This window comes from Mastomys coucha, unplaced genomic scaffold (genome assembly GCF_008632895.1).
Source record: "Mastomys coucha isolate ucsf_1 unplaced genomic scaffold, UCSF_Mcou_1 pScaffold22, whole genome shotgun sequence".
Lineage (NCBI taxonomy): Eukaryota > Metazoa > Chordata > Mammalia > Rodentia > Muridae > Mastomys > Mastomys coucha.
In genome coordinates this window covers 260,756,009-260,783,759 of record NW_022196905.1, presented here as the reverse complement: position 1 = coordinate 260,783,759, position 27,751 = coordinate 260,756,009, and the positions used below count along the sequence as shown (strand labels likewise).

At 55.3% G+C, this 27,751-nt stretch overlaps 1 protein-coding gene across 1 annotated transcript in view; it reads right to left on the bottom strand.

The window, feature by feature from the left end:
- Positions 1–279: 279 nt before the first annotated feature.
- Positions 280–27,751, bottom strand: part of Zfpm1 (zinc finger protein, FOG family member 1) — a 57,266-nt gene continuing 29,794 nt past the window's right edge. Inside the window, exons 4-10 of the mRNA XM_031341665.1 lie at positions 13,941–14,074; positions 6,003–6,102; positions 4,248–4,454; positions 3,473–3,703; positions 3,141–3,236; positions 2,909–3,055; positions 280–2,746 (exon numbers count right to left, since the gene is read on the bottom strand). Of these exons, the coding sequence (XP_031197525.1) occupies positions 945–2,746; positions 2,909–3,055; positions 3,141–3,236; positions 3,473–3,703; positions 4,248–4,454; positions 6,003–6,102; positions 13,941–14,074 (2,717 nt within the window). The 3' untranslated portion in view covers positions 280–944. The remainder of the gene's footprint in view (positions 2,747–2,908; positions 3,056–3,140; positions 3,237–3,472; positions 3,704–4,247; positions 4,455–6,002; positions 6,103–13,940; positions 14,075–27,751) is intronic.

The following is a 27,751-nucleotide window of genomic DNA, read 5'->3' as shown; positions in this document are numbered from 1 at the left end:
CAGTGTGTGCAGCCTCGGGAGGCATTTGCCTTCTACCAGGCTTTGAATGGAAACCAGACAATGCAGATGGGCTGGGCAAAGAGAGGGTCTGTGGCTTCTACAGATTTCCCATCTGGCTGGTGAAGAGAGGGCCCAAGACAGAGGCTGCCTGACTTCTCTGGGCCCTTTGCTAGCCAAATCCCCTGGGATCCAGGTGGCCTGGGGGCTCGTGGTAACTCCTACTAGTAAGGTATAGCTTTTACTGTACCCCTTGTGGTAAATTGGGCAGGGCCTGTGAAATGGTCTCTCAGGAATATTTATTTATTGTGTAAACCCAGGCCCATGGGCAAGGCCACCTTAGAAGGCTGTGTGAGAGGTGAACTGGCCAGCAGGCCCCAGGTCCCCAGAGGTATTTTTCAGAGTTCACTTTCAGCCTCCACAGCTGCCGGTTAAGACTGACAAGAGTTGGAGAACGGGCATGTTTACTTTCTGACGGGACTAAGCAGAGAGGCCAAAGCAGTGGCTAGACTGCCTTTGGTTGGGTTCTGCCAGCTGTGGCCTACAGCAGGCCAGCAACAGACTACAGATGGTACACCCAGATCCAACTCTGTAGTCATAAGTACCCACCCTAGTTGTGAAGGGAAGAGCACTTTAGGACTTGGTGCCCTTCCTCGAAGACTCAGCAAGAACAAGTGTTCATTCTCCCTAGTGGTCTGCAATTGGATGCAGATTCTGGCAGGGCCGCAGGTGAGCTAGAAGCAGAGAAGAACTCTGCAGGGCTGGTTGAGCCCCTGGAGTGGCTAGGTCCTGGAAGAAACGGTGGGGTGCCCTTTGCAAGTCTGCACAGGCTGGGGTATGGAATGAGGCCCACTAGATCTAAGACAACAGGCCAGCCTGCCAGCAGATTTATCACACCGAATGTCTTTATTAAGTGTCAAGGGTCCGGGTGGTGCGACCCCACAGGCTCACTTTACGTGCTCGGCGGCGTGAGAAGAGCAGTAATACTTCTTGTGTGCGATGAAGGTGGACAGGCTGCTGAACCTGATGTTGCAAAGGCGGCAGTAGCGGTGGCCACCGCCGCCGCCACCACCCGGCACAGGAGCAGGAGCAGGAGCAGGAGCAGGAGCAGGAGCAGGAGCGGGCGGGCCCTTGCAGGGTGTCCGAGCGCCTTGCTCTGCTGGGTCAGAAGGCGTGTTCTCCGGGACAGGGGAAGGAGAGTGCAGTGCGCGGCCGTCGGGACTGTTGCGCGGAGCACTCTCAGCAGGTGTGCGGGGCTCAGCGCCCGGGCTGGTCGCCGGCTTGGTCACCTGCAGGCCGTGGGCCTGGCGCAAATGCTCCACCAGGTCGCCGCGAACACGCCCGTTGGGTGGGCAGTAGGGGCAGAGGGCGGTGGTGCGCAAAGGCGCGGCCGGGCACGAGTACTTCTTGTGAGCCAGGTAAGCTTCGAGGCTGTGGAAGCTTACGCGACACGCCGTACACTCGTGGTAGTCGGCCAGCGCGGGCAGAGGAGTAGGTGCATCCGGGCTCTGGCGACGCGGCCGCTTGCTCAGGTCTATGGGGCCGTCGGGGACCGGGCTCTGAGAGGGTGCGGGGACGGGGCCGGCGCTTGCGCTCCCGGGTCTCGGAGAAGACGGCTGCTCCACAGTGGGGGAGGGAACAGGGGCGGGGCCTGCTGCTGGGGGCGGGGCGCCGGCTGCCGGCAGCTCGTACAGCTTGCGACGCCGGCGCGTGCGCACAGGCGGAGCGGTCAGCGCGGGAGCCCCGGGTCCCGGAGCCGGCATGGGTGCGGGGGGCCGGCGCGGCGGCGGGTCGTGGCGAGAGGCGCAGTAGTAGCGCTTGTGCACAGTGTAGGTTTCGTGGCGGCTAAACCGGATGTTGCAGGCCTCGCACAGCGTGCGGCTGGGATCGTCCTCTGCGTCGTCTACCGAGCTGCCCGGGCTCTGGCTGCCCTCGCTGCCCCGGCTGCCCCGGCCCGCGGCCTCGGCCTCAGGAGTGGTCGCGCCACTCGCCTCTTCCTCTCGTGCCCCGGGCCCCGGCGACGTGCGTGACGGGTCTGGCTCCGCAGCGGCACCTGCGGGTGTGCGGGCCTGGCCTGTGGCCGCTTTGGGTCTGCGCACAGTGGGCGGGTCCTCGGGCGCGCGGCGGCCGGAGCAGTAGAGGCGCTTGTGCACGTAGAAGTTGTTGATGTTGTTAAAGGTGATCTCGCACTCAAAGCACGTGGCGCCCTTAGTCCCCGGGAAGAGGCCAGTGGGTGTTCCCGCCGCGCCGGAGCTCCCTGCGCCCTGCTGTAGCCGGTTGTGTACCAACTCGGACATCTTGGCCAGGATCTCCGAGGCCTGTGGCGCTGCAGAGACGGCGGTTGTGCCCGAGTCCGGACCGAATACATATTGTGGCAGGAAGAGCGTCCCGGCCATTGTTAGCTCTCCCGGCCCCGGGCTAGAACCAGGCGTGGGGCTGGACAGTTCGGTCTTCACCCTGACTGGATTGGGGCTGTGTGGTGAAGGTGTCCGGGACGGAGCCTGGGGACCTGGCTCTCCCGGACCTGAGGCACGGGCGGCTTCAGGCTCTTCTGCAGCCTCCACCTTGATGGTCCTGGGGGCTGCAGGAGACTCGCTGCTGCCCCCATTTTGGGGGGGCACTCTGGTCTCTCCGTTGGTGACTTCGGCCAGGGCCTTACTGTCCAGTCCTGAGGACGGGGTGGGTACCTTGTCAGTCGGAACCAGGGGGCTGTGCATCAGTGAGTGCTGTTGGAAGCCTGCCAAGCTGTCTATAAGGACATAGGGCTGTACGTCAGGCCCTGGGTAGGATGTGGTAGGCAGAAGGGATTTAGGACCAGGGTTGACAAGGACAGCACGTGTTGACTATGGGCACCCCGCCCCCTCCCACACACTTAACAGAGGGCTGGTGAGGCCCCAGTATGGCTGCTTACCTGGAGGAAGTTTGGCTGCTGGGTGTCCAGCCCCTGGCGAGTAGATCTCACCCTTGGAGCCTGGCTGGCACACCATGTGGTTTGTCACCAGATGGCTGTAGAGGATGTCCCTTGTGGTGGATATGAAGCCACAGTTGTGACAGACACCTGTAGGCCACGCTGTTGTGGTCAGGTTCCTGGGGCTGAGGTCTAGCCCCAGAGACCCCATCCTGGCCCCCTCCAGCCCACCTACCGCTGAGCGTGTCCGTGTGCACCTTGAGATGGCGTTCACAGTTGGCCTTGGTGGTGAAAGCTGACAGGCAGATGAGGCACACGAAGGGGCGCTCTCCTGGAACGTGGAGATGGATCCCAGTGACAAGGAAGCCCTTTTTTGTTTCACATCAGCCACATGCTTCCCAGGGTCAAGCACACACCCAGTCTTTGATTAAATGTGCATATAGCCACAGGTAAGCCTTGCCCTAGGCTGTGGGAGGGACAGCAAGCTGCATGGCACACAGTGGCAGAGCAAGCTTTCCTGACCACCAGTTGAGCTTGGATAGGCCAGGGCAGGCATAGGGCACTCACCACTGTGGCTGCGCATATGGATCTCCAGCGAGCTGGCGCTGGGGCAGCTCTTTCGGCACTGAGGGAAGGGGCAGACACGCTCATTGGGGTAGTTCTCCTTGGGTTTCTCTTCCGTTGCTGAGACAGGGGAGCCCGCACGCTGGCGGCTGGCACAGTAGTAGAGCAGGTGGGCTTGCAAGTTCCGCTCACTACGGTACCAGATCCCGCAGTCTTTGCAGGGGAAGACATCCTCTGGTGGGGATACAAGTGGGGATGAGGTAGGGACTGGCCTTCGAAGTCTGGCCTTGACAGCTCCAGGCTGTCAAAGCTTTGGGTGGCCTAGTTCCCCTTTCATTGTGTCCCTGAAGGCCCTGTCTCATTGTAGGACTCACCCAGACCCTGGGGATTCTCCTGTCCCTGCACAGGGGACATGGGCACTCAGCCTTTGGGTATCTCTTACTAGCCCCTCCACCCTTCCGCCTGCTGCCACCTTCTCTTTCTACTGTATGTTTCTCATGGGGCCTGAACCCAGATCCCTTGGAGTCTGAACCCTCCCTATGGCAGCAGGCCATGTACAGTCTTCTAGGTAACTCTGCGTTAGCTGGGTACTGTCCTTCAGTTCAGTGTCTTACTAGAGCATAATTCATCCCCTGCTCCGCCCCCCGCCCCCGTGTGTGTCTCTGTGTGTGTGTGTGTGTGTGTGTGTGTGTGTGTGTGCATGCTGAACAACCAGGACCTGCCCTGACCTTTGACTTGAGTGTCACCCAAAGTCGGCCCCGGGGAGTCTCACACTTACTGTTGATGACTGCCGTAGCAAGGATGGATGCCATGCCAGCCTGCTGGGGCAGCAGCTGGATGTCTGTGTGCACTGGGGCTGGGCCTCCAGGTTCTACTGGTTCCTGCATGGGGGGTCTGGGAGTACCGTGGGGCTCGGTGACAAGGAGCACTTGTAGTAGTCCACCCGAAGGCACCACTTTGGTAACCCTGCACCAGAGGGCGTCATCTGTGGGATACAGACACTTCTGATGCTGGGTCCAGTGATTCTGGGCCTTTAATGGGGAGTCTTCCCTTTGTCTCCCACACCGGGGCCCCACTGTAGTGCCAGGGCTGAGGGAGGCTAGGCAAACAGCAGGAGATGGCTGCACTCAGGTTCACAGTCTTAGCTGGCTGGATTTGTGGTGTGCTATGTCCTGTGTCTGAGGCAAGGATTGGGGGAGCTTCCATCTCCAGTAAAAGGGTAGATCTGGGACTGGCAGGGATAATTGAGGGGGATCTTATGTAACCACTTGGCTGGGGTAGAGTGGGTGTCCCAATGCAATGGGCTCCAGAACAGGCAGGTTTTCAACCTGTTGGGAATGGGCCAGGTGCTGTTCCCATAGTAGCCTGTAGAGGGCAGGCGTGATCAACAAAACCCAGGTGTCCTGGGCCAGCAGTTCTGCCTCATGGCCTGGAACTCTAAGGCTGCACTTCCCTGTGAGCTGTGGGTAGGGACACTTTCTGGCCTCAGTCTCAAGCCAGTTGCCACTCCCAGCAGAAGGTGGGAAAAGAAAGGGGAGTACGTGTGTTCCAAGGTGGCAGTAGGAGTTGAGCTGCAGGGTAGAGCCTGTGTAAGTCCCATTATGGGGCAAGTGATGCAGGAAAAACCACTCATCAATGTTCACAGGATTTCTGTGGTCACTGTGACCCTGTTTGTAGGCCCCACCCAGATCATGTCACTTTTATCAGCATCAGCCCTATAAGGACCTCTGTCTTTTGTGGCAGAACACTTGGGCAGAACTGTGTTGTAGAAGCCTATGGGCAGATCAGGCTTGGTGGTGCAAGCCCATGGCTGATTGCTTGCCAACATCCAATCTGGTGTTGGGGCGTGCTCCTTCCTAGTACAGGCTGCCTTTTGGCTGCTCTCTCTGGTCCTTAGACTCCCCCATTGGTAGGGTTGGGAACACGATCCCCTGTGCCCTGCAGAGAGCATGAAGTGTTGGCAAAGGTCCCACGGACCTGACCTCAACTCTCAGTACCTCTGGAACTTTGGGAAGGTGCTCTTGCTTCTGCTGAGGGGCTACTCAGGAGCTTACCTCGAGGACAAAACTCCCAGAACATTTTCGCAAACAGGATGAGCTGAGGGAAGACACCTTCCCCCTCCCCCTTTGCACCCCCAACTCTCAGAAGGCTGCACAGGGAGGGGGGTTAAGTAGCATGAAATGATTTGGCCACAGCCTCTTCCCCATTTCCTACAATGGAGCAGCAGCCTGGAAGGTGAGGAGAACCCAGGCTGGGCCTGAGGCTGCTGCCTTCAGTGGGCCCCGGACACTCTCCTTGCTCAGTCTGCCCAGTGTGGCCCCTCTCTAGCTTTTGTGTCAGTGGCTATGATTTGCCTGGGATTGCAGCTCCAAAGATTGCCCATCATCCTCTCAGATGGGGTTTGGAGGTGCTCTCTCAGGCAGTTGGATTGTTACCATCACTCAGATAAGCTGATGTCCCTTTAAGAGCTGGACCAGACAGAGCCAAGTGACCCTTAGAGGGGGAGGGAGGCAGGCAGGCATGAGACACAGACCTTTCCTGTAGATCTCTGAGTTGGCTTCTTCTTCAGTTAGGGCCTGGGGTAGCATCCTCAGCCAGCAGCTCTCATCCACCATCAGGGTTACAGCTGGGCCCTAGGGAAAAGCAGAGGTAGGAAAGGATCAGCCTACATAGGAGTGCCGAATGGGCTTTGCTGTGTTGTGTAGTGGTGGTCAGTAGCCTGACAGCTTATAGCAGTAGGACCTGTGTAGTTCAGACACTACAATAGCTGGAGGCATGGCAGGGAGCTGTGCCTTCCGAGGCTAGGCATTAGTCTCTTTTGGGAACAAAGGTCCAGAGAGATCAAACAGCGTGCCCAAGGGCACCCAGCTAGTGAATCTAGAGCCTGCAGGTATGTGTTCCCTTCCTGCAACAGCAGAGCTGCTGGCACCAAGGTTATATGCCACATAACTGCTGGATGCCTGCAGGAAACAGAGAGAAAGAGAGAGAAAGGGGGGAGGGGAACTTTTACCCCTGTCCATCCATTGAAACCCCTGTCCTTTCCCTGGAATTGGCTGCTCCAACACAAGACAGCTGTGTTGCTGAGGAGTGAGGGGTAGTGGGTAGCTGAGGCTCTATGCTCTCTTCACCATCATATGGGCCAGGAAGCTGAGGCAGAGTAAAGGGTAGGGGACTGGGGCTAGAAGTTCCAGCCTAGGGCTGTGCCACACATTTCCTCTGCAGCTCCCTCTGAACCTGGAAGGAAAGAGCTCTGGGCTCAGCCCCCCAGGGCCACCAAAGCTGCTTGTTTCCTGCCCCCTACACCCTGGCTCTCAGCCCAGCAGCAGAGGAAGTGTACATGGCCATGTCTCTGTGCAGCCCAGGCTAGAAGGCTGGGCTGGGATTTGGTCTCCTATGGAGGATGAGTCGCAGCCAGTGGCAGGCAGGGGCAGCAGAGGCCCAGTCAGTCCTGTTTGTCCTTGGAGAGTGGGTGGCTACTGCCACCCAGGGCATCTCCCCATCTGTGGGCCTGCATCTTACCTAGCTCCTGGACCCAGCTGCTCGGGCACTATGTAAAAGTAGTGCATGGCCTGTGTATTATTCTGTCAGCCACTCGCCGTCTTATTCAAAGAAATGCCTTTCACTCAGAAACCTGTGCTTCACGAACTTTTAAGCCAAGGCCCAGAGCCCCAGCTCACTCCCAGGTTCCTAAGAACCGCTGTGGTGCTCATGGCGATGGGCTCACTGGGTAGGAAAGATAACCACCAACTGGCTGGAATAGGAGAAGAAACAGGCTGCTGATTGTATGGGGCACTGCCACGACAGTGCTTTGCATTCCTGGGTTTCCTTGTGTGTGGTGCCCACATGGGCTCTGGGGCCAAACATCAGGGTCTAGTTCGTGTTTGACCTTTTCCCTGTGACCCCTGTGGACCAACTCTTCACAGATCCCATTCACATAGCATATACAGAGCCAACAAGATAAGGCCTACTAGCTGGGAACTCCCAGTGACTATGTCCCATGAGGTCAGGACAGCCCAGCCAGGTGGCTTCCACGTCACCTGCTTGCTGCCACGTGGCTTGCCATGGAGCAGAGAGTGGAGATAAGTTGGCTCTGAAGGGGAGCCCTAGAGTCCCAGCAGGTGACACCTATACCTCTGGCCTCTGTTTCTTGTATACCAGCAAGGTGAGGCCCACATGACAAAGTTGCTGTCATGATAGGTGGAGTAAACCCTCTTTCTTGTCCTGCCACCATCTCTGGGGAGGGAAGAGCTGGGGGATAGGGAGGCTATTCCCCTCTCTGTGGCTCTTTCTGCCCTGGGCACAGATGAATATGAGGATACAGGAAGCCCTCAGAGCTGCGCACACTGGCCATGGCTGCTTATTTATGCTTTGCTTGAAGGATAACATGAACAGGATGGCGTCTCTGAGCCCAGGTATGAGCCTTACTGGCGACTGCCACATGTCCACTGAGGGAGTGCATTCTACCCAAGAGCCTACTTCAGGTCGGCTGATGCCAGGAGGGTGACTCCCAGGGATGCAGGGGGTAGGTGAGCCTTCTAGTAAGCACAGAGTAAATCCGAGAGGTAATGCAGTGTGGGCAGCCACACTGGGGCCCCTGACTATCACAGCCTAGCTGTTCCTGGCTGGAGCAGATGGCTGTCAGTGAGGTGGCTGGGTCCAGCCCTCCCTGCCTCAGCCTTCCACTACTCTAATGAATATTAATGAGCGGAGGAGGGTGAGAAAATTAATCTGCCTGATCCTCTGATGGGTGCTGTGGTAACGATATGAAATCTAATTATTCGTCCCAATATTTCTAAACCCTCAAACTGAGACTGACAGCCTCGCGGTCGGTTTAACGCTTATCGCTCTCTGGAGCAGCATGTTCACCGCATGATAAAAACATACGCGCGCACACCACTTTGCTGACGCTGCACAAGCTGCTCTTTCTGTGGAGGGAACATCATACTACACCCCCTTGCAGCACTGTGGCATGGGGTGCAACCTTGGGGAGCAGAGCTAGGAGGGAGCTAGTGGCTACTGTTCATAATCACATCAAGTTTCCAGGGAAACAGGTCATGAGATCCTAGCTGCCCCAAACAGATGTCCTGGGCCTCCATGCATGGGGTCCCTTCTCTGTTTCCGGGGGTGGGGGCGCTGTCATTGCCCTGTATCAGGATAGGCTGGGGCCTGGGACAGGGTTTTGCAGTCATTCTTCCCCCTGTCTGGGTCTCGAGGGCCCTGGAGGAGAAGTTTAGCTCCCGGCATGGCCTGGGCTCCTTTCAGTCTGCTCAGGTGTGTCTAGGTCAGAGAAGAGCCCTGGCATTTGTCCCACTTGCTGCCCCTCCAGCCATCATTTGTCTCTCCTTCCTGGCTCCAGCTCCCCTTACCCCCCAGCCTAGGATGACATCAGCCATTTTAAATTCTCCTGTGGATCTGAGCCTGCTCCTATTCTCCCAACAAAGAGGTCAGCGTCTCCACTCTGCGGGCTGATAACCATCAGAAACCATATCTGAGCACCATCTGCTGTGACAACTTTATCTGAGGCTCTTCCCAAACCTTGCTGTTCATAAAGCCATTTATAGGGAAGGTGGGCCCTCTCAGGTGGGCAGCTTGGTCCAGAAATGGTATTGCACACTGCTGCCTGGGCTTCAGGTCCCCCTATGCTGGAGAACTAGTGCTGAGGCCTGTGGCCATAGGGTGACTCCACTTAGGACCTTTCTACTTCCACAGTGATGGCAGCCTATGGCTCCTCTCTTTTCCCCAGAGGCCCATCGCCCACCTCATAGGTGTAGGGTTGAGGCCCACCGAGAATACACACTGTGTACACAGGATTAGAGCCAAAGTCTGAGAAGCTCTGCCCTCTGTCATTGCTCATCCATACACTTGCCCCCCCCAGTCCCTAAAGACCAGCTGTGTGCCAGGGGCTAGGGACACAGTAAATAGTAAAGAGGAGGCAGGGCCTGTCAAGGGCCAGGGACAATAGGAGACAAGGGATCAGCAAGTGTCAGACCTGGGCTCACTGTTAACTGCATTTTGTGTTGGCAGAAGAAGGCAGGGATGATGCTGGGCCATCACAGGCAGAGAAGTGAGGGCAGCAGGTAGAGGTCACCTGCAGGGAGTGCCACGGGGCCATGGTTCATACCATCCCTGCTAGCCATCCCTCTGTGTGGGGTGGCCCCCAGCCTTTTACCTCAGGGTGGCTTTGGGGCCCAAGGATGGAGCTAGCTGCAGGCAGGTCTCAGGCCATAGCTGCTACAGCTTGGGAGCAGATGGAAGAGCCTGAGGAGAGGCAGGAGACTGCCATATTTCCTAAGCTCCTACATGGCAGACAGGGAAACTGAAGATGGAGAAGATGGAGCTCAGGCCCCCACAGGGCCAACAGCAAACCTAGACTGGGCCTGGTGACTGAGCCAAAAGGCACTCCTGACTGTTCCGGTCTCTGTGGACTGGGCAGAATGGTGGCTTCACAGATGTCACTGGAATTGTGAGAGTGATCTCATTTAGAGAAAGGGTCTTTGCATATTTCATATGTAAATATGAAATCACTGGGAACAGGGTAGTCCCAATAACAAATGACATTAAAAAAGGTAAGGAGACGGAACCACATGAAGGCCAAGAGTCCTGAGCCACCAGATGCCTCAGGCAGCTCTGCCTCAGAGACCATAGGATCTGCTCTGCTCCTTAAGATAGTGGCCTCTGTCTTCAGCCATGACAGAGTGAACAGGGTACAGCACAGGGGCACATCTATGCCTGCTGTCAGGGTACAGCGGACAGCCATTTTCCAGCTGAGGTTTCTCAGGCTGGGCTGCTGTCTCTTTAAGGCGGGGCTTGGAATGCTTCCACAGGCCAGAGTCTGGGTAGAACAGCAAGCAGTGGGCACAGCTAGGCTGCATGTCCTGGAAAGGAGATGCCTTTCCTGGATACCCTTCCTTCCTGTTACACAGAGATGGGCATGGAAGGAAACCAAGCTCCCCAGCACTTCCTCAAGTCCCAGCAAGGTGAGTCTGGGCTTTGCCAGGATAGCCTAGGCTCCCTCCCTTCCTCCCCAGATGAGAGGCCCTCAGGCCATTAGGGATTGACCTAAAGGCTGGTCCACACTTAAGTCACGCAGTCTGGGCCCACCTGGTCCCACTTCAGCCATTCTAGCATCTTAATACATCTGCCACCCCACTCAGCAGTCACGGACCTTCTCCTGACCTCACCGATGCTATGGTGGCTCCTGGCCAAAGTAAGTAAGCTGAGCAGGCAGACCAACATGGCCAGGCTGGGGTGAAAGGCTGTGCACTCACCATCCACCTATCTATTCCTCCATGGCCACATTTCTATATCTGTCATCCACTCTTCCACCCATCCATTCACCCACTCACCACCTACCCTCTATCTGATCACCTGCCCACCCACACAAGTGTCCATTTACGAATACATGATTACAATTCACTTATCCATCAACTCATCCACTATTCATTCACCCATCCACCTAAAGTCTATCTACTCATCTTTCCATCCATCTATATACCATGTATGCATCCATACCCATCCATCTATCCATCCACCCACCCACTCCCACCCATCCATCCATCCACCCCTACCCCCCACTCCCACTAATCCACCCACCCACTCCCACCCATTCATCCATTCACCCCACCCTCACTAATCCACCCACCTACCCATTCCCATCCATCCATCCATCCACTTATTTATCCATCTACCCACCCATCCATCCATCTGACCACTTTAACCTCCTCGTCTCCCCTCATCATTACCCACTGTGAGCTGTGACCCTAAGGAGGCTTTTCAACTGTCTTCTTACAGGCATGGAAACCTTAGCAAGTGATAAAGACAAGACTACCAACTCTCCACTCAGGGCTGTGTGACTCAGTTTCCTTCCTGGATACTAACCCTGGATAGCTGGTGTGGGTGGGAGTGTTGGGGGCCATTTCCCTTCCAACTTGTCCCCATGGTGAGCAGCCTAAGAGAAGCCCGGGGAAATGGGCCCCATATCTACATGTGCCCCCTCCTTCTTCTCTAAGGGGAGAGGAGGAACTGCCTGGCGGCTGATAGGGCCATGGGGCAGGAGGTGACTTCTTCCTTAGGCTGCGGGGAGAACTGGGACCCATCAACCGAGCTCGATAAGAGCCCGCTGAATGTTAGCAAAAATATTTAGACAATAAACGAAGTATCGCAAAGGCGCCCATATCTTTCAGAAATCAATCATCTGTACCGTGTGTCTGGACGCTTGGCGCCAAGGCGGAGATAGTGCCTTGCTGGGGAGATAAGGGTTAATCAAGGATTTAATTCTGTGAGATAGAGGGGAGAGAGGGAGCTGCTTCCTCCCTCTCTGAGCGCCTCAGAGGCAGGGACAGCACTGCTGTGGCCAGTGTCTCACACCTAGGTGGAGATTCTACCTTCCTGCCTTCCCAGGCTGAGCCCTGCTAGGACACAAACTCGGAGCGCTTGCAGATGCACAGCTGGGCTGGGCTCTAGTTCTTCCTTAGCTCTCAGGAGCCTGGTGACTTGGGCCAGAGCCTCAGAGTCCTAGCTTTGTTATCTATAAAATGGGGGCTTTGCGGGCTAACGAGAGGGTTCAGTGGGTAAAGAGGCTTGTCTTTAAGCCTGGCAATATGAGTTCAATCCCTAGGGTTCATAAGGTAGAAAGAACAAACCAACTCCTCTAAGTTGTCCTCTAAGCTCTACATGTGTGTGTGGGCATGTGTGGATGGACAGATAGAGGGGGGTGGGGGGGGGAAAGAGACAGAGACAGAATGAATGAGAATGAAAACTTGGGGACAGTGGCCTGTCTCCTGGGATGGGGAGGATGCCATGTGGATTGTGCCTGGGATATGCTTTTCCTAGCTTTGGCCGACTACCCCAAGGAATGCAGAGGAGACAGACACGGGGCACACCAGGACCTGGCCCCCAGGCCCTGGCAGACCTGCCTTTGCTCCTGTTGCCACATGTGGGTTTTCCTGCTTCCACACTGATTCCTCTTTCTGACTGACCAGTGGCAACAGTCTCCAAGTCACTTGCTCCAAGCACACATGACACACCCACCTGGCACAGTCACTTTGAAAGCCCTGGCTTCCTTCCTACAGGACCTTAATTAGCTGTTCTATGACATTCCTCCTCTATGGACCTTGGGCCTGTCTCTGTCCTCAGGCTCTATCAAGTATGTACAGGGTCAAGAACCACTCTAGACTGCTCTCTTAATCCATGATGCTGCCAGCAGGCAAGGGGATCAACTCCTACCTCACAGAACAGCCTGGCCCTACCTTCTCTTCAGGCCTATGCCTAAAAGGAAGTCTCTGGGTTCCATGCGACCTGCCTGTGATCCCAAAGGCTGAGGAAACAATGGCTCTGAACAGGAAGGATCTGCCTGGGATATAGCAAGCAGAAAACCCAAGGTGGACATGCTTGGTCCAGAGCTAGCTCCTGCTCTTACTAGACAGCCTGGGACAAGTTACCTATCCTGGTGGGCCACAGGCTTCAGCAGGGGGTGTGTCTGAACCCAGTGAGCACAGATTCCGAGTCACCACAAATGGTTCTGAGTGATGGTGGTCCACTGCTCCCCACCTGCCCGTGGGTACTGTATCAGTCTATGCTCCCGAGATATTTCTGAAGTTGTGTGAACATGTGTGCAAGCATCCTGGCCTCTGAGTTCTTGGGAAGACCAGCCTATAGTCTCAGCCTTCCCCAACAAGGGCCCTAAGAAAGTAGCTGTGGGCCCTCAGACCAAGGAACCCAGAAGCCTGTGACACTGGCCAGCCAGTGAATATCTTGGATCAATTCATACTCTAATTCCACATCAGGAAACGGGGCCTACCCCATAGTACTCTGGCAGGGAGACATTTCATCCTAGCATTGACAGCACTAGCCAGGAAGCCTAGGGCTGGCCCAGGCCTCTGCCATCATAGGCTGGTGGACAATGCACAAGCTCCTCCAATCCCTGCTCACTTGCTGCTTGCATGGCTGCCCTATGTTTGTACCCAGGTCTCTGTGTCCTCCTGTCCTTTTCCATCTGAGATAATTTCAAAAGGAACCCACACATTCCAGCAGGAGGAAGCCAGGCCAACTTGCCATAACAGAAGTGGCCTCAGAAGCAAGGCCAAGACAAACCGAGTGGCTCTGTGGGGAAGGAGGCTGCCTTAGGAACTCTCTGCCAGGCAGGGCTGCTGCAGTGCTGGGAAGCCATGCCCACCTAGCACCTGCTCCTGGGTCAGAAGGACCAGTTTCCCTTCTCCCGCCTCCCCTTCCCTCCCAGCTCCATGGGCGCCTGTTCCTTGCTGCTCATTCCCTTTGGACCTCCTTCCTTTTCTCTGCTGGGCTCCACTATTGCTCCTCTAGGAAGTCCTCCAGGGATCTCCAAAGCACAGTGTTACCCCCTTCAGACGCTTTCCAGGAAGTCCCCCTTTACCCTTGCCTCTTTGGGTTCCATCAAAGTTCCCTGCTGGAAAGGCAAGAGGTTTGGTCGGCCAGCTGGGGCTCAGCTCCTTACCGGTTCCTCCCTCTCAGGGGATAAAGCTCTGGTCTGGATGCTCCCGTAGAATGGGCCCCAGGACAGGCCCTCAGTGAGGCTCAGCCGGGCCCGCACGCACCTCTGCCCATCCTGCAGTGCCAGCTCCAGCTCCTCTGAAGGGAAACAAACAGGTGAGTGGCTGCTTGGTGACCCCCCAGCCCACTTTTGTCCCCCAGCCCCCCACTTCTGGCCTGGTTCTCAGGGCCAGGCCTTTGCCCCTTTCGAGGCCATGCTGGCTTGTAGAAACACCATAAAGACATGGACAGGCAGGCCACACCATGGCCTTGGTCACAGTCTGCAGAACCTGTGTGGGAGCCACACACTGTGCAGGGCCTTGTGTGCTAGGCTGAATGATAGCCCTTCACAAGGTATCACCCATGAATCTGTGAACGTCCCTTGCAGATGGGAAAAGGTCTGCAGGCATGACTAGATTAAAGATCATGAGATAAAATCACCCTGGATTAGCAGGTAGTTCTAAATAAAAGTGTCCTTAAGAAAGGGAGGTGGATAAGACAGAGCCAGAGGGTGTGCCACATGAGGCTTCTAGAACTTTTGGTAGGTTGTGGCAGAATACTAAGGCAGGGATAAGGAGCTCCTTGCTTATACTGATTAGTGTTAGCTGTGGGACACACGGACACCTGGCCAGTCACCTGCCCTACTTGAGCCTCTATTTCTTTAAAGGATGTGGGACATGGTTATTTCCTCAAAGGGTGGTACTTCCCCAGTCCACACACCTCTCTGCCCTGTCTGCCTGCTACCCAGGCTGCCAGCCCATGGAGGCCTCACATGGCCTGGCCTGGCCTGGTCCCCTGGCCAGAGTGCTGTGGCGGCCCCACTTCCTGGAGCCCATCAGGCAGGCTGTGGCCTTAATGGGCTCGATCATCAGATAACTGGCCAGCTAATGGTGGAGATAAGGTGTAAATACGCCAGGAGGCCCCGTGGAGAGCTGTAACTGGGCCTTTGTCTTCCCAGGGCTGATAAGATGGCAGTGGACCAGGACTGGAGGCCAAGGAGGCCTGCGCCCCTTTATCAGCCTGGGAGTGGGAGAGGGGCTGAGAGGCCAAAAGGCAGACTCTACACTTCCTAAAAGCAAACAGTCCTCTGCAGCTCACCCACCAGGACACTGTCCTGGTGAAGGGCTGTCCCACTGGCTCCCCCTTCCTCACCTTCCCTTGCCCCACAGGGCATGGCCCAAAGCTGACACCAGGATGGTCAGTACCATCCACAGGAGCAGGGCCAAGACCTGGGCAGTACTGTTCAAAGAGAAATGCAGAGACTGGGCCCTGTGAAGTTTATTCCCAGTGTGGGTGAGAAAACCAAGGCCCCAAGAGGCCCACTGCTGGCAGGAGGTGTCAGGATCCAAACCTGGCTCTACTACTGGGCTGTTTATTTGTTGCTGGGACAGTGATCTGCCAGCCTCCCCTAGTTTTTGTACCTATGTTTGTGGTCCCCATGTAATGGCCCTCAGGACAGAAACAGAATTAAAGAGTTCTCCTGAGAGTCTATGCTTACATATGCTCAGCCACCCAGAGTCCCACTCAGGTGTCAGAAGGGGGACATGGAACCTTGATCCTGAGATGGGTATCCCTGGGCCTTGAGACAGACAGACAGTTAAGTCACCTAGTCTTACTTCCATTCTGTATCTAGAACATTCCTTGAGATGGGGCTTGGCCCCTTGCAGGAGCTCCCTGTTACAGGGATACCTTCATCTGAGGCTGTGTCCTCATAAATTGGGGTACATGGTAGGGAGGCCATCCATGCAGGTCAGCCTGAGGGTGTGGTATGACACGGGCAGTCCTACACATACACCTATCCATGATGCTACCTGTGGCAGCCATGGCCTCTTGGACAGCCTGCACTCCAGCTTGCTTCCAGCTTCCATGGGGAAGGAGGCAGTCGGTGCCACTGCCTTGCTCACCCACCGGCAAACAGCCCCGCACCCTAATCAGAGTTCATGGCCATGGCCCAGCCTTTCCAGATAAGAGCATGGCTGGCATTTCCCACGGCAGCCATCCCATCCTCTGGGTATCACGCACCGCCAGAGAGGGCTGGTTGCTGATAAGGGCTGTGGTCCCTCTCCCAGGGGGGAAGCACCATAGTCTGTCCTCAAGGACCGGGGGAAGCCTGGGAGAGGCAGCAATGTACAGCAATCACTATGGAAACATGCCTCTCTGGTTCAGGGTCCAGGTCAGCCAGTCTGAGGCTGCCTCTCTTGAGGCAGATTGGTAAGGGGAGGGCAGCTGATCTCAACCTCTGCTCACCCCAGCACCTTATACAAGGGGACCTGTGCAGTTGTGCCCAGAAGCTCTGGTGATAGTCAACAGTCAGTTACACAGATAACCTAGTTCCTGCCCCAACCCCTTGCAGCCAAAAGACAGCTAGTACCTAGCAGATACATTCCTAGTGCATAAAACAGCACAGGAAAAGTGTGGTTTGAAGATGTTCTTCTTTTACCAAGGACCCTGAGACTGACAGCACACGAAGGAAAGCCCATGGCTTAGGGATGGATTGCCCCTGGGGCTCAACAGTGGTGAGAGAAAACCTGAGCTGGATGTGGCATAATCTAGTCTCTGGGTTTGTGGCACTCGCTTACTATCACAGAGTTCTGAAGGGTATCTGGGGGCAGGGATTTGGGGCCACAGCCTCTATCCTGGGGACTCCAGGACCAAGGTAAATATCTAGATGCCCTCATGGGCATGGGCAGCTCCGTGGTGGGCTGTCATGGTGGCTTCCAACCTGATTCAGGCCCTGACCACCTGTTCCCTCAGCTGGAGAATGGAGAATGTGCCTTTGTCTCTTAAAAAAACTTGCAATCTGAATGTGAACTCTTGTCCCATTTCTGTGTCACAGTCCAGCACCAGATGTGACTTGCAGGATTCCTCCAGGCATACCTGGGAAGCTGAAGCTCAGAGGCTGGAGTAGGCATGGCGGAGTCTAGACACACTTTACAACCTTAGTACCCATTTGAGGGATAGTGGGAGGGAGCAGCTGGCTTCTTCCAGGCCTGAAATATTTTGGTTTTGGCCTAAGCTTCCCTATGCTCCCTGGTGAACCCTTGATAGGAACCAGGCTGTCATTTCAGGCCCAGCACTGGGTCAAGGGCTCATTTATTCAGGTAAACAACTGTACACATTGCTTCCCAGAACACGTGCTGGGACTTAATTGCATTCCCCAGAAGCATCTTCAAGGAAGCTAATGCATATTTATCTGTTTACAGTGTTAGTCATGCATGGCTCTCTCGGCACTCAACCCCCAGGGACAGAAGCCCAGGCTCCACTTCCTCAGCTGGAGCCTGGCTGGGGTGGGGGTGTATCTGGCCATTGTTGGGGTGCTCTGGGTGGCAGAACTGGTGTTCAAACCAACAAGCCAAGTCCTGGCACTACTCTAGTGTCTATGTTCCTGTCCTGCCACAGCCTCAGTTTACTGTGTTGTAGAACACATGTCTTCCTAAAGAGTCCGTGTCTGTGGGCTAAGTGGCTGTGCTTACTACAGTGCCAAGACTAGCTTCCCAGGTATGCCCTTACCCTGGGAGCCCCTCAGACCTAACTAGAGGCCCCCCGGGGTTCTAGCTCTACCTTGAAATCTACGAGGTTTCCATCAGCATGCACAGCCCTGCCTAGTGCTGGTGTTAGCCTCCTCTCTATGGAGGCGAAGGAAGCCCAGAGATCCCTAAGATCTCATACCCGAGGGAGGCCACTCCTTTTAAAATGTTTTATCTATAGTGCATGTGTCTGTATATATGTATACCATATGTGTATCTAGGTGCCCATAGAAAACAGAAGAGGGGGCCAGATCCCTTGCGGCTGGAGCTTCCTGACATGAGGGCTGAGAATCAAACTTGGGTTCTCTGGAAAAGTAATTAAGTGCTCTTAACCACTGAGCCACCCCTCCTCCTCCCCAAGTATGGCCTACCCCCTACCCCCTTTTCTCTTTTGGTTTCTTGAGACAGGGTTTCTCTGTGTAGCCTTGGCTGTCCTGGAACTTGCTCTATAGACCAGGCTGGTCTTATACTCACTAAGATCTGCCTACCTCTACCTCCCAAGTGCTGGGATTAAAGGCATGCACAACCCCCTGGCTAAGTATGGGCTCTCTTAAGCCCTGACCTCAGAGTACCCTTCTGATAGGACACGAGGAGTCACCCCAGTTTTCCCATGTGAGTAACGGCTGGCTTGCAAATATAAAACAGGAGTCTGTGCTGTGTAGGAACGTCAGCCAGGAGCTTCCTCAGCTCAAATGGGCCAGGCCCCTATGCCAAAGCCAGGGCCTCTGAAGCACCAAACCAACCACCCGAAGCCCCCACCATGCCCTGTGGGGTCTGTGGTTGGTATGTGGGTGCCCACCAGCTTACCACCAGCACCTTCTTATCTAATCAGCCCATCGTTCCTGCCAACCCGCCCTGTGGCTCCCACAAGGCAGCTGGGGTGCGGCCCCTATCACAAGAATCACCCTGTTTGCTTTTGATAAAAGTCACAGTAAAGGAAAGAAAAAGACATGAATGGGGAGGGAGGGAAGCCCCAGTCTGGTGAGGTCTAGAAAATTCTGCAGGTGTGAACACAGAACAGTGTAGGTAAACCGTATAGCCCAGAGGACATCAGCTCCCACTAAAAACCAAGGGCCAGGAAGGGCAAATGACTCCCTAGAGACACACAGTAGATGACAGAGGGGCCAGACAGCAGCTGGAATGTGTTTCTGGGTCAAGCCACACTGAAAGACAAATCTGGTTGTGAAGAGGGGCTTGTGTATTATGCCTGCCCTTGCTCAGGGTCTCTGTCTGATAAACAATTTTTAAGGAAGACGGGGCAGGAGGGGGGCATTGAGAACAAACTTGGAGAGGTCAAGGGACTTTCCAGAGGTTACATGGCCAGCTTTCACAGACCGGATTGGTGACTTCAGTGCAGGTGGTGCTGGCTCACTCATAGGAAACCCCTTGTGGTAGGCAATGGGGTATGCCAGACCTCATCCCTAGCATTTCTCCTTTACAGATGGGAGCGTGAACAGCAGTAGGGGTAGAAAAGGATCCTGACAGCCCAGCAGGGTCCCAGTTCACTTCCAGGGAACTGAACAGGGACTCTCAAGCCTGTGGCCACTGACACAGCCAAGATGGAAGTGTTTTCTGCCAGGCATCCTACAGAGGGAGATGATGGCACCAGCCAGATAAGCTGATGAGTGACAGGCACCGTGGACACATGCTTGAGCACCACCGTCAGAAGCAGAGGCACCAAGTACTGGGATGAGCTCCAAGAGAAATGGTGTGTGTGGGGGGGGTGTCTTTGCCCTGCCCCTCAGGAGGTAGATTCTGACTTTGTAGAGTGCCTATAGCTGCTAGTCACTAGGAAAATGGGGGATCAGTAAGCTGGGATGACTGGAGGTGACCAGAAAGCTGGGTTCGGGTCCTGTAAGGATGTGATCCACTCATACCAGGAGGTAACCCTGCTCTGAGCTGCATACATCCACTCTTGTGAAGGCAGAAAAGGTGCTGGGACATGCAGGTGCAGAGCAGCGTCCACAGCAGCTTAAGGTGGGCTGATTCGAGGGGTGCTGCACCAGATCCTGGGAAGCCGCATGCTGTATTCCTCTCCTCGCTGTGCTCAAGTTCCCTCCCTCTGGCCTCACTGTGCTCAGTGCCTCAAACCTCAGAGGAAAGAGGTGTCTAGCTTTGTAGACTGCCAGCCCTGAGGGATATTCTGGGCATCACATGGCCCAGACCCAGGAGGGTATGGTGCCTGGGAGATGGGGCGGCTGGTCCCAGGAGTGGGAGAGCACCCCTGCTTTTGTTCCCTACCCACTTCTCTTCCTAGCCATCCGGCCTCCTCCTCCTCCTCAGGTCCAGCCATCACTCTGGTGGCCCTGGGAAGGAAAAAGCCAACCTCAAGCTTCCCATTCATCAAAAGGGAGCAGGGTAGGTGTGTGTGGTCAGTTTGGCCTAGCGTTGGGTCACTGAGAACCCCAAACATTGGTGCCAGGTGGAGGAGGGCTGGTCCAGGGTGCTGAAGCCCTGCCCCTTCCAGCTAGTCCATGGCCCCTCCCTGGTCTCTGGGGCTGTGCTGGTTGAGTATTGATTTTTTGACATGGAGCAACAGCCAGCCTTTATCGGCTGAACCCTGGCCCTTTCTGATGGCAGATCTGGGTCCATCTGGGAAGAACAGGCTATGGAGGGTGGGGCTTTTCCTTCCAGGGAACTGTGTGGGGGCCTCTCTCCACCTGGGGTAATTGAGCTTGTTCTGGGGAAGGGCTGGCTCTCACAGAAGGAGCATCTATAGCTTGTAATAGATCAAGAGATGCAGGTGGAAGGCATCCCTTGCTCCTCCTAGGCCCCTGTATGGTTCAGAGGTAGGATTCTAGGTCTGAACCTGGAGACAGGACACTTGAGAGGGACACTACCTTTGTCCCTTTAGGGCACAGCCAAAGCAGCGGGACTAGCAGGAAGAACCATAGCATCATGGCAGCAGTGACCTATGCACCCATTAACCCCTCAAAGGACACTGATCCTTTGGTGGATTAGTACCATGCCTAGGCAAGGAGCTCTTTCCTACCCATCCCACATCCCTGAGGAGGCTGAGGAATGGTTTCCAGGCCACGTTGAAGCACAGATATATCTTTGCTAGGCTTCCCTAAGAGTTCCATGCTAGATGATCTGCCATCTTCCCCCCCATCCCCAGGATAGGGACAGAGGAAGCTATCAGCTTAGACCCCCCACATCTCCCTGCCTACTTGTGATGGCACAGGCACTCTGGTCTTGTCCAGAGCTTGGCTTCACCTGGCTCCAGCTCAGTGTACCCACCCACCTTGTCTTCATTCCATTGCCCTCTGGTGCCACAGTTGCTGGTCTAAGTGGTCAGAGAGTGGGTATGAGGGTCTGGGAAGTGGTTGTTGTTGCTAAGGGAATGGCCCTGCAGGCACTTACCTCCTAGGGCCAATAGCTGACAATAAGGCAGGTGCTGGGGATCCAGCATGCCAGAACACGTATCTGTCACTTTGAGCACACTGGTCTTTCAGGGCCTGAGCACACAGACCAGAGGCCCCTGCAAAGGAGGTACAAGTCTCCCAGACACTCTGAGTGTTAAGCCTCTGCCCCAGGGTGAGTCAGGCACTGTGCGGGATGGGAGACAGGAGTTTAGGGACTTGTTAGCTTTTTCTCAGAAGAGCCATCTGCAATAGCTTCTGCCTTCAAGGCTTCTGTCAACTTCATCTCGAACTTGGAGGCTGGAGTCACATTGGGACGCTGGGAGTTCAAACCCAAGCCTCTGACCTGGCTCTGCCCTTCCTTAAGTTCCCTGATGGGGAAAGGGAAGAGGGATGGCATGATGAAGACTGGTGTGCATTCAGGAAAGGGGAGCACGAAGCAGGCCGGTCCTGCCCTTCATCCATATAGCTCTTGTGGCAACTCCCTGCTGACCCTGGAATTGGGCAGCCAGTGGTGGCTGGGTATTGGAGCTTGTCCTGGGGCACCTGTCCCACCTTCCCACAATCTACAAGTGACCTGGGGGTGGGGGACTCTGCAGCTTGGTGGCTCAGTAAGTGTTCATGGAGCATGTCGGTCAGGCCAGCCATGCTCAGGGGCTTCCTACAGCATCCTGTGGAGTGTGCATCTGTCCCAATGACTTCTGCTCTCTTCTATAACTTTCCCCCCCAAGATCAGGTTTCTCTGTGTAGCCCTGGCTGTCCTGGAACTCACTCTGTAGACCAGACTGGCCTCTAACTCAGAGATCCACCTGCCTTTGCCTCCCAAGTGCTGGGACTAAAGGTGTGCGTCACCACTGCCCAGCTCTTATAGAGATTTTTAAAGGTCAAAAGTGTCCTCTGGCTTCACTACAATGGCTGTTCTCACTGCTCTGCTGTCCACACTCATGGCTTTCTGGATAAATTCCCAGAGCTCTGTCAAGTTCCTGCTTAGGCAGCAAAGGACTATGACAGGCCTTGGCTAGTGGTCCCCAAGTCACCCCATAGCACCAGATGTGTGTGGAGGACACAGAGCCTCAGTGGCTTAAAGGACGAATCCAAGGCCTGTGGTGACTCCAGAGGACCTGGATAGCCTAGCTGGGGGCAGGGCCGGGTGGGCAGAGCCCCCATGAGACACAATAAGGTATGATAGCATCTCGCCTCATCTCAGGCCGCGCTGGGCCCTTGCGTGCAGGATATGACCAGCCCTCGAGCCGACGGCTGCCCCTTTGTCCCATCTCTGGGGACCGATCTTATCGGCTGCGTCCACCGCCTCCATAATGGAAAAAACGCAGCGAGGAAATCAAAAGTTACGCACAGAGATAGAGAGGTAATAAATAAATAAATAAATAAGAAGCCATTGTGGCTATGGGGAAGGGGTGCCTCTCAAAGAACAGCAATGTCATGGGGCTGGCCGGGGGTAGGGGAGGGTTGCTTCCTGGCTCCCATCCGGGGTCTCACAGGAGGGTCTCATAAATGCTGCTCACATGAGGTCAGTGCTACCCATAACTAAGCAGAACTGCCTCAGTTTCCCTTTTGGGGCAGGGTAAGACCAAGAGAGGGGAGGGAGCATGTCCCAGTATCCATGCGTCTCAGTACTGTGGCTGGACCCTGGACCTGTGTGGGTCCCAGTCATGGGTATAGAGAAGTGCAAGTTTGCCCACTTTGGCTGCTCTGCCTTAACAGTCACCCTGTGCATATCCCACAGAGAAAGGGTAGCTCTCTGGATAAGGCCATCACGGCTACCAGTCAAAATGAGAGGAATGGGGATGGAAGGCTGGGCCACCCCTGTCTTATTTCTACTAGGTACTCTGGTTGTGGTAGAAATGGCTGGGGCAGATGTGACTCTAGCCAGGATGGGGCATGACAGCCAGGGAAAATCAAGTGATGTGGCAGTCAGAGCTGGCTCTCACGCCTGTGGTGATGTTACTAACAAGAACAATTTACCAGCGATGGCCACAGTCAGTTAGGGTACCTGTGGCCAGTAAGCCAGTGGCAGTGTTAAAGACAGTCACACGCGCGGGGGCTCAGAGCAAGCAGCACTGACAATGCAGGTGGCATCATTAACCATGGCACCAGTAACAACTGCTGTCTCTTACCATACATGCATACACACACACACACACACACACACACACACACACACACACACACACAGAGCCCAAGGCAGACCTGTGTTCTCCATTCTGAGGAGATCATGACTCTTGGGGTTGAAATGACATGTCAACCTTATAACCAGGGAGGGGACAGGAGGGAAACTGCTGGAAGACAATGGTTGTAGCCACCCTGGCAAGGCTGGGACCTGCCTGGCTGATGTCTCTGCTGGCTGTAGGGCTGCTAGCTGGGCAGGAAGCTGGTGGGAGGGCGGAGAAGGAAGCGACTTGATTAGTGCCGCCACCAAGATAGCCTGCCCTAGCCACAGACAGCAGGTCCGGAAGGGGGTGAGGTCAGTAGGCCACACATGGTGGGCAGCCAGGCCTGGGGCCCTCTCTAGGGCTCCACCTGCACTTCCCACTGGATGTCTTGTTGTCTGTCCACTTACCCTCTGCCTACTGTGTCTACTGAGAGCACCTTGGGATGAGACTTTGTGGTAGGTAATGAACACTCCCAAGAGGCCTGCTCAAGCCATCTTATCTGCCTCAGTTTCTACATCTGTAATGGAGTACTGCAGTGCCTCCTGCTGCCTGGAGAGTATACTTTCCTGTCTTTTTTTTTTTTTTGGTTTTTCGAGACAGGGTTTCTCTGTGTAGCCCTGGCTGTCCTGGCTGTCCTGGCCTCCAACTCAGAAATCCTCCTGCCTCTGCCTCCCAAGGGTTGGGATTAAAGGTGTGCAGCACCAACTGCCTGGCTATTTTCATGTCTTGAGAAGTCGTCTGGGCTCTGTTTCTACCCACACAACAGCCAGTGGGATCTGCTCCCAGAGCAGACTTGTCTGGCATGCCTGGTCCCCTACTTTCCCTGATGCTGTTACACCAGTTGTACCTTCAGACCATCAGGAGTCAGAACTCTGAGAATCCTGGGCACTGGACTGTATAACTGCTTCCCCATGTCGCAGCCACTTTTCTGTCCCTTGGTGATTGGCTGCTATTATAGCTGCTGCTCAGATGGTTTCCTCAACCCCAAGATCTGTAGCAGGCTGTCATGTATCAGATGCTCAATGTATGAGAAGAAAGGAGGAGGGGGAAGCAGCCTGGGGAGGAGGGTGGTTTGTGAAAGTCCCTGTCCTCTGCAGTGTCTGAGGCCCAAGGCTCAAGAACAGTTGTCATGGCTAGCCTAGGACTCGGGTGGACAGGGCCAGCAGGCAGTTAGGGCTCCAATCCTCATCTGTCAGCATCCCCCCATGCTGACTTTAGGCTAGGACCTCTGACCCTTGTTTCCAGAACAATCACTTGCATACCACCACAGTCCCCCCTTGATGGGGTCCCCTACTTCTGAGCCTCCTTCCTCCTCACCCTGCAGTGAGATCTAGCTGTGTACACTCAGCTTAGGCCTGTCATGGTGTCTTCTGCTCCAACACACTATTCCTGGGTGGCTGGTGGTGTGTTGGCTCAGGAAGTCCCACTCCAACACCATCTAGAATTATCTCTGGCCTTGGACAACGGAGGGTGGTTGTGTTTCCTATACATTTCAGAAGGGCAAGGTCATCCTGGGTCTTTCCAGCCCCTGAGGGTGCCTGTCCCCTCACCCCCAAGGCACTCGGCGACTATTCACAAAGAATATGCCTGACAGTAAAGATACAATTTTCTTGGGTCTTTTTACCCTGTCCTAGCTTCAGATTGTTAATAGCAACCCTGGGGTCTCAGAAAAACATGAGTCTTCAAAGGGGCTCCAAGGTGGTGGGCTGGGCTCTGAGGCTGACCCCAGGGTGACCCCTATCATCTACCAGTGCCCCCTCCCCCGCTGACTAATCTTAGACAAATAGGCCTATCACCCGCCACGCCAGGCCCCATGATAACACGAAATAGCTGGAATGATTTTTCCCACCCACACATGCCAGCCAGTCGGTCGTGGAGAGGGGAGCATAGCCAGCTATCGGCCCATCTCTCAGGCTGTCCATCAGGACGAGCCGTCCTGCCTCAGCCGCCAGATAACAGGCCTTGAGGTTCACACAGAAACCCCGGGCCTGCAAGATTAGTCAGCCGGACACGGTCTAGATAACAAGCTACCGCTCCATGGGAGGGAGGGGTTCTGTCTCCTGCTTCCCTGGGACCCTAGGCAGGATATCTAGCTGGAGCCTCCAACAGGAAATGACCACCACCACCTCCTGTGTCCCTAGCAGCAGCCTCTTCCACCCTGAGACCCCAGAATGCTCTAACACTGATCGATTCTCCCAGGCAGGTGATCCAATGCCACCCAATGCCTTTTAGCATCTTCACAGTGCAGCCAAGAATTCTGGGCCTGGGTGTGGTTCAGAAGTGAAGTGCTTTCCTAGCATGTTAGAGACTGGGATTCCATCCCTAGCACCACAACAAGACAAGGCTGTGAGGCTGTCCACAAAGTCTATGGCTCATAACCTTGACCCTGACCTGTCTGTGCCCTGAGCTCCCTCTACTACCCACTCACCATAGTCCTAAGGCTCCATCATGCCATGACCCCAATGCCTCAGGACCTTTGCATATCCAGCTCCTTGCCTGAAGACCTCTCCCCATCCTAATGTGCCTTTCAGTCATCAGCCTAGAGATGGGGGGTCCTTCTCCAGTGCTGCCCCTTGCTCTCCCATGTGGCCTTGACACCCAGGCACCCCCTGTGCTGGCTGACTGATACTGTTCAGGGACACTGGCCTGATATAGGGCCAGCCTTCTTGGCCCTGCCTCCAGGAGTTGGGATGGGCTGACTGGCTCTCACTCAGATCATAGCAGCTCCTGGAAAGAGTTCTGGGCTCCAAGAAACTCCTGGGCGGAAGAGACACAGTCCTTCCTGCCCTGGCTGGGCAGCCTGGCACAGAGGCCTCAGCACACAACTGGGCTCCGTTAGGCCAGGACTATGGGGGTGAGGCAGGACCCTTGGCTTCAGCTGTCAGGAGCCACGGGGACACAGGAGACAGAGCCTGCTCTGCTTTGTCTCTGGAGCTGGGAGGTGACAGATTTATAGGTCCTAACTCTTCCGAAGGACAATGTGCTCCAGTCCCATCTTTTCCAGAAATGTGCATGGGAAGGTGCTGCCCCATTCTTAGCCAGTGCTCTCCCTTTCCACAGCCTCATCAGGATGCTGCCAGATCTCCACCTAGCACCTTCACACTGTATGGGGAAGTTGTCCACTCCCATGGCATGCCTGTTATTCTCTCTGTCCATGCCACCCACAAGAAGGCCTGTCTGTGTATATAGACTCTCCCAGAAGACCAGGATGGGGCCGTTCATCTAGCCCACTGTATTCTCACATGGATTTGGGGCAGTGAGCCTGAAGGGGTTTAAGCGGCTCTCCTGATGACTCTGCTTCACCTCCAGGGGATTCCAGAACTGAGAACTGGGTTCTGCCTGGGGGTGGATGGTCTTGGATCACTTAGCACGTTCACATGGTGCTAATGTGCTCAGGGTAGCCTTTCCAAGTCACTCTGATGTCCTCTTGTCCCCATCCCCCCTTTATGGTCTGCCTCAAGTTCAGGCTCTGCCCTGGATCCTGCTCTCAGACAGCACTGACTAGAATAAACTCTGGGCTCAAGACACCCATAGGGCAGAAGAACGCTGCTGAAGTCCTGCTGATCCCTGTCCCCACTGCTAGCGGTGGCAGCATTCACACTGGCAGCTGGTGGAACTCTCTGGGCCTCTGCACTCACTTTAAAGGAAAGCACACCTCAGGGACAGTTTGGGGCCACCATAGTGACTCAGTTTGCCCTTCCAGCCAGACCCTCAGAGGGGGCTGGAGAGAGACTCATTCCAGATGGAAGGCCATTCTTCTGCCACAGGCAAACAGCACACGGCTGGTGTACTGATGGCATGCATGTAGCCTTTAGGGGGACCTGGGAAGGTCATGGCCCCTCTGTGTCCCAATCCCCCCCAGTTCTATGTAGTCCCTTGGAAGGAACTGGGTGGCCTGTCAATTTCTTTGGTGAGGCTGGCCCTGGAGGAATCCCTAAGGAAGAGGACCCACACTGTGATACCTGACAGCAGCCTCCAGCCCTGTTTATTTCTTCTCCTTTGAACCACTTGCTCAAGACCATGCCAGAGAGGCCAGGGGACCCAGGGGGTGGTGGTGGGGGTGGTGGTGTGGAGGGCTGACAGGGCTAGTGTGTTTGCAAGTCTCCTGACTTTAAGGGCTGGTGATAGGAGTAGGATGCTGGGAGCACCAAGCTCCAGGGACAAGTCTCTACATCCCATAGCGAAGTGGCCATATGAGGTTACAGATCTACTTCCAGGCCATCTGCATTGCTGAATTTGAATCAGTCATCACTCCTGCAAACAAAGTCATTTCAAAGATGACAACTCAGATTCTCAGTTAGAATTCAGCGGATAGCCAAGGGAAGCCAGGCTTGGGGCAAGGTTGTGTACAGAGTTTGCTACTGTATACAACTCCCCAGAGCTCTAGACCCACAGAGTGGTCTGTGGCCCATCAGGCCCAGGGTGTGTCCCTGCTGTGCCTCAGGGGCACATAAGCCCTCCTTGCCCCCATCCCTCCTATTTCCCTCACCTCCTGGGCTCAGGCCCATATCCACAGGCCCTGGGCTGCCGCCTCTCCACTCCCGTCTCCCTTGGCTCACAGACTGTTCAGGCTCCAAGTCCTCTGGACCTTTCACACATTCCTTTCTTGTGGACTCCCTGTCTGGCATCTCCAAACCCCTCGGTGTGCCTTGGAAGGCCCATCTTGGTCACTCTCGGCCTGCAGTGCACCAAGCGGGGCTGCCTGTTTTGTGCACT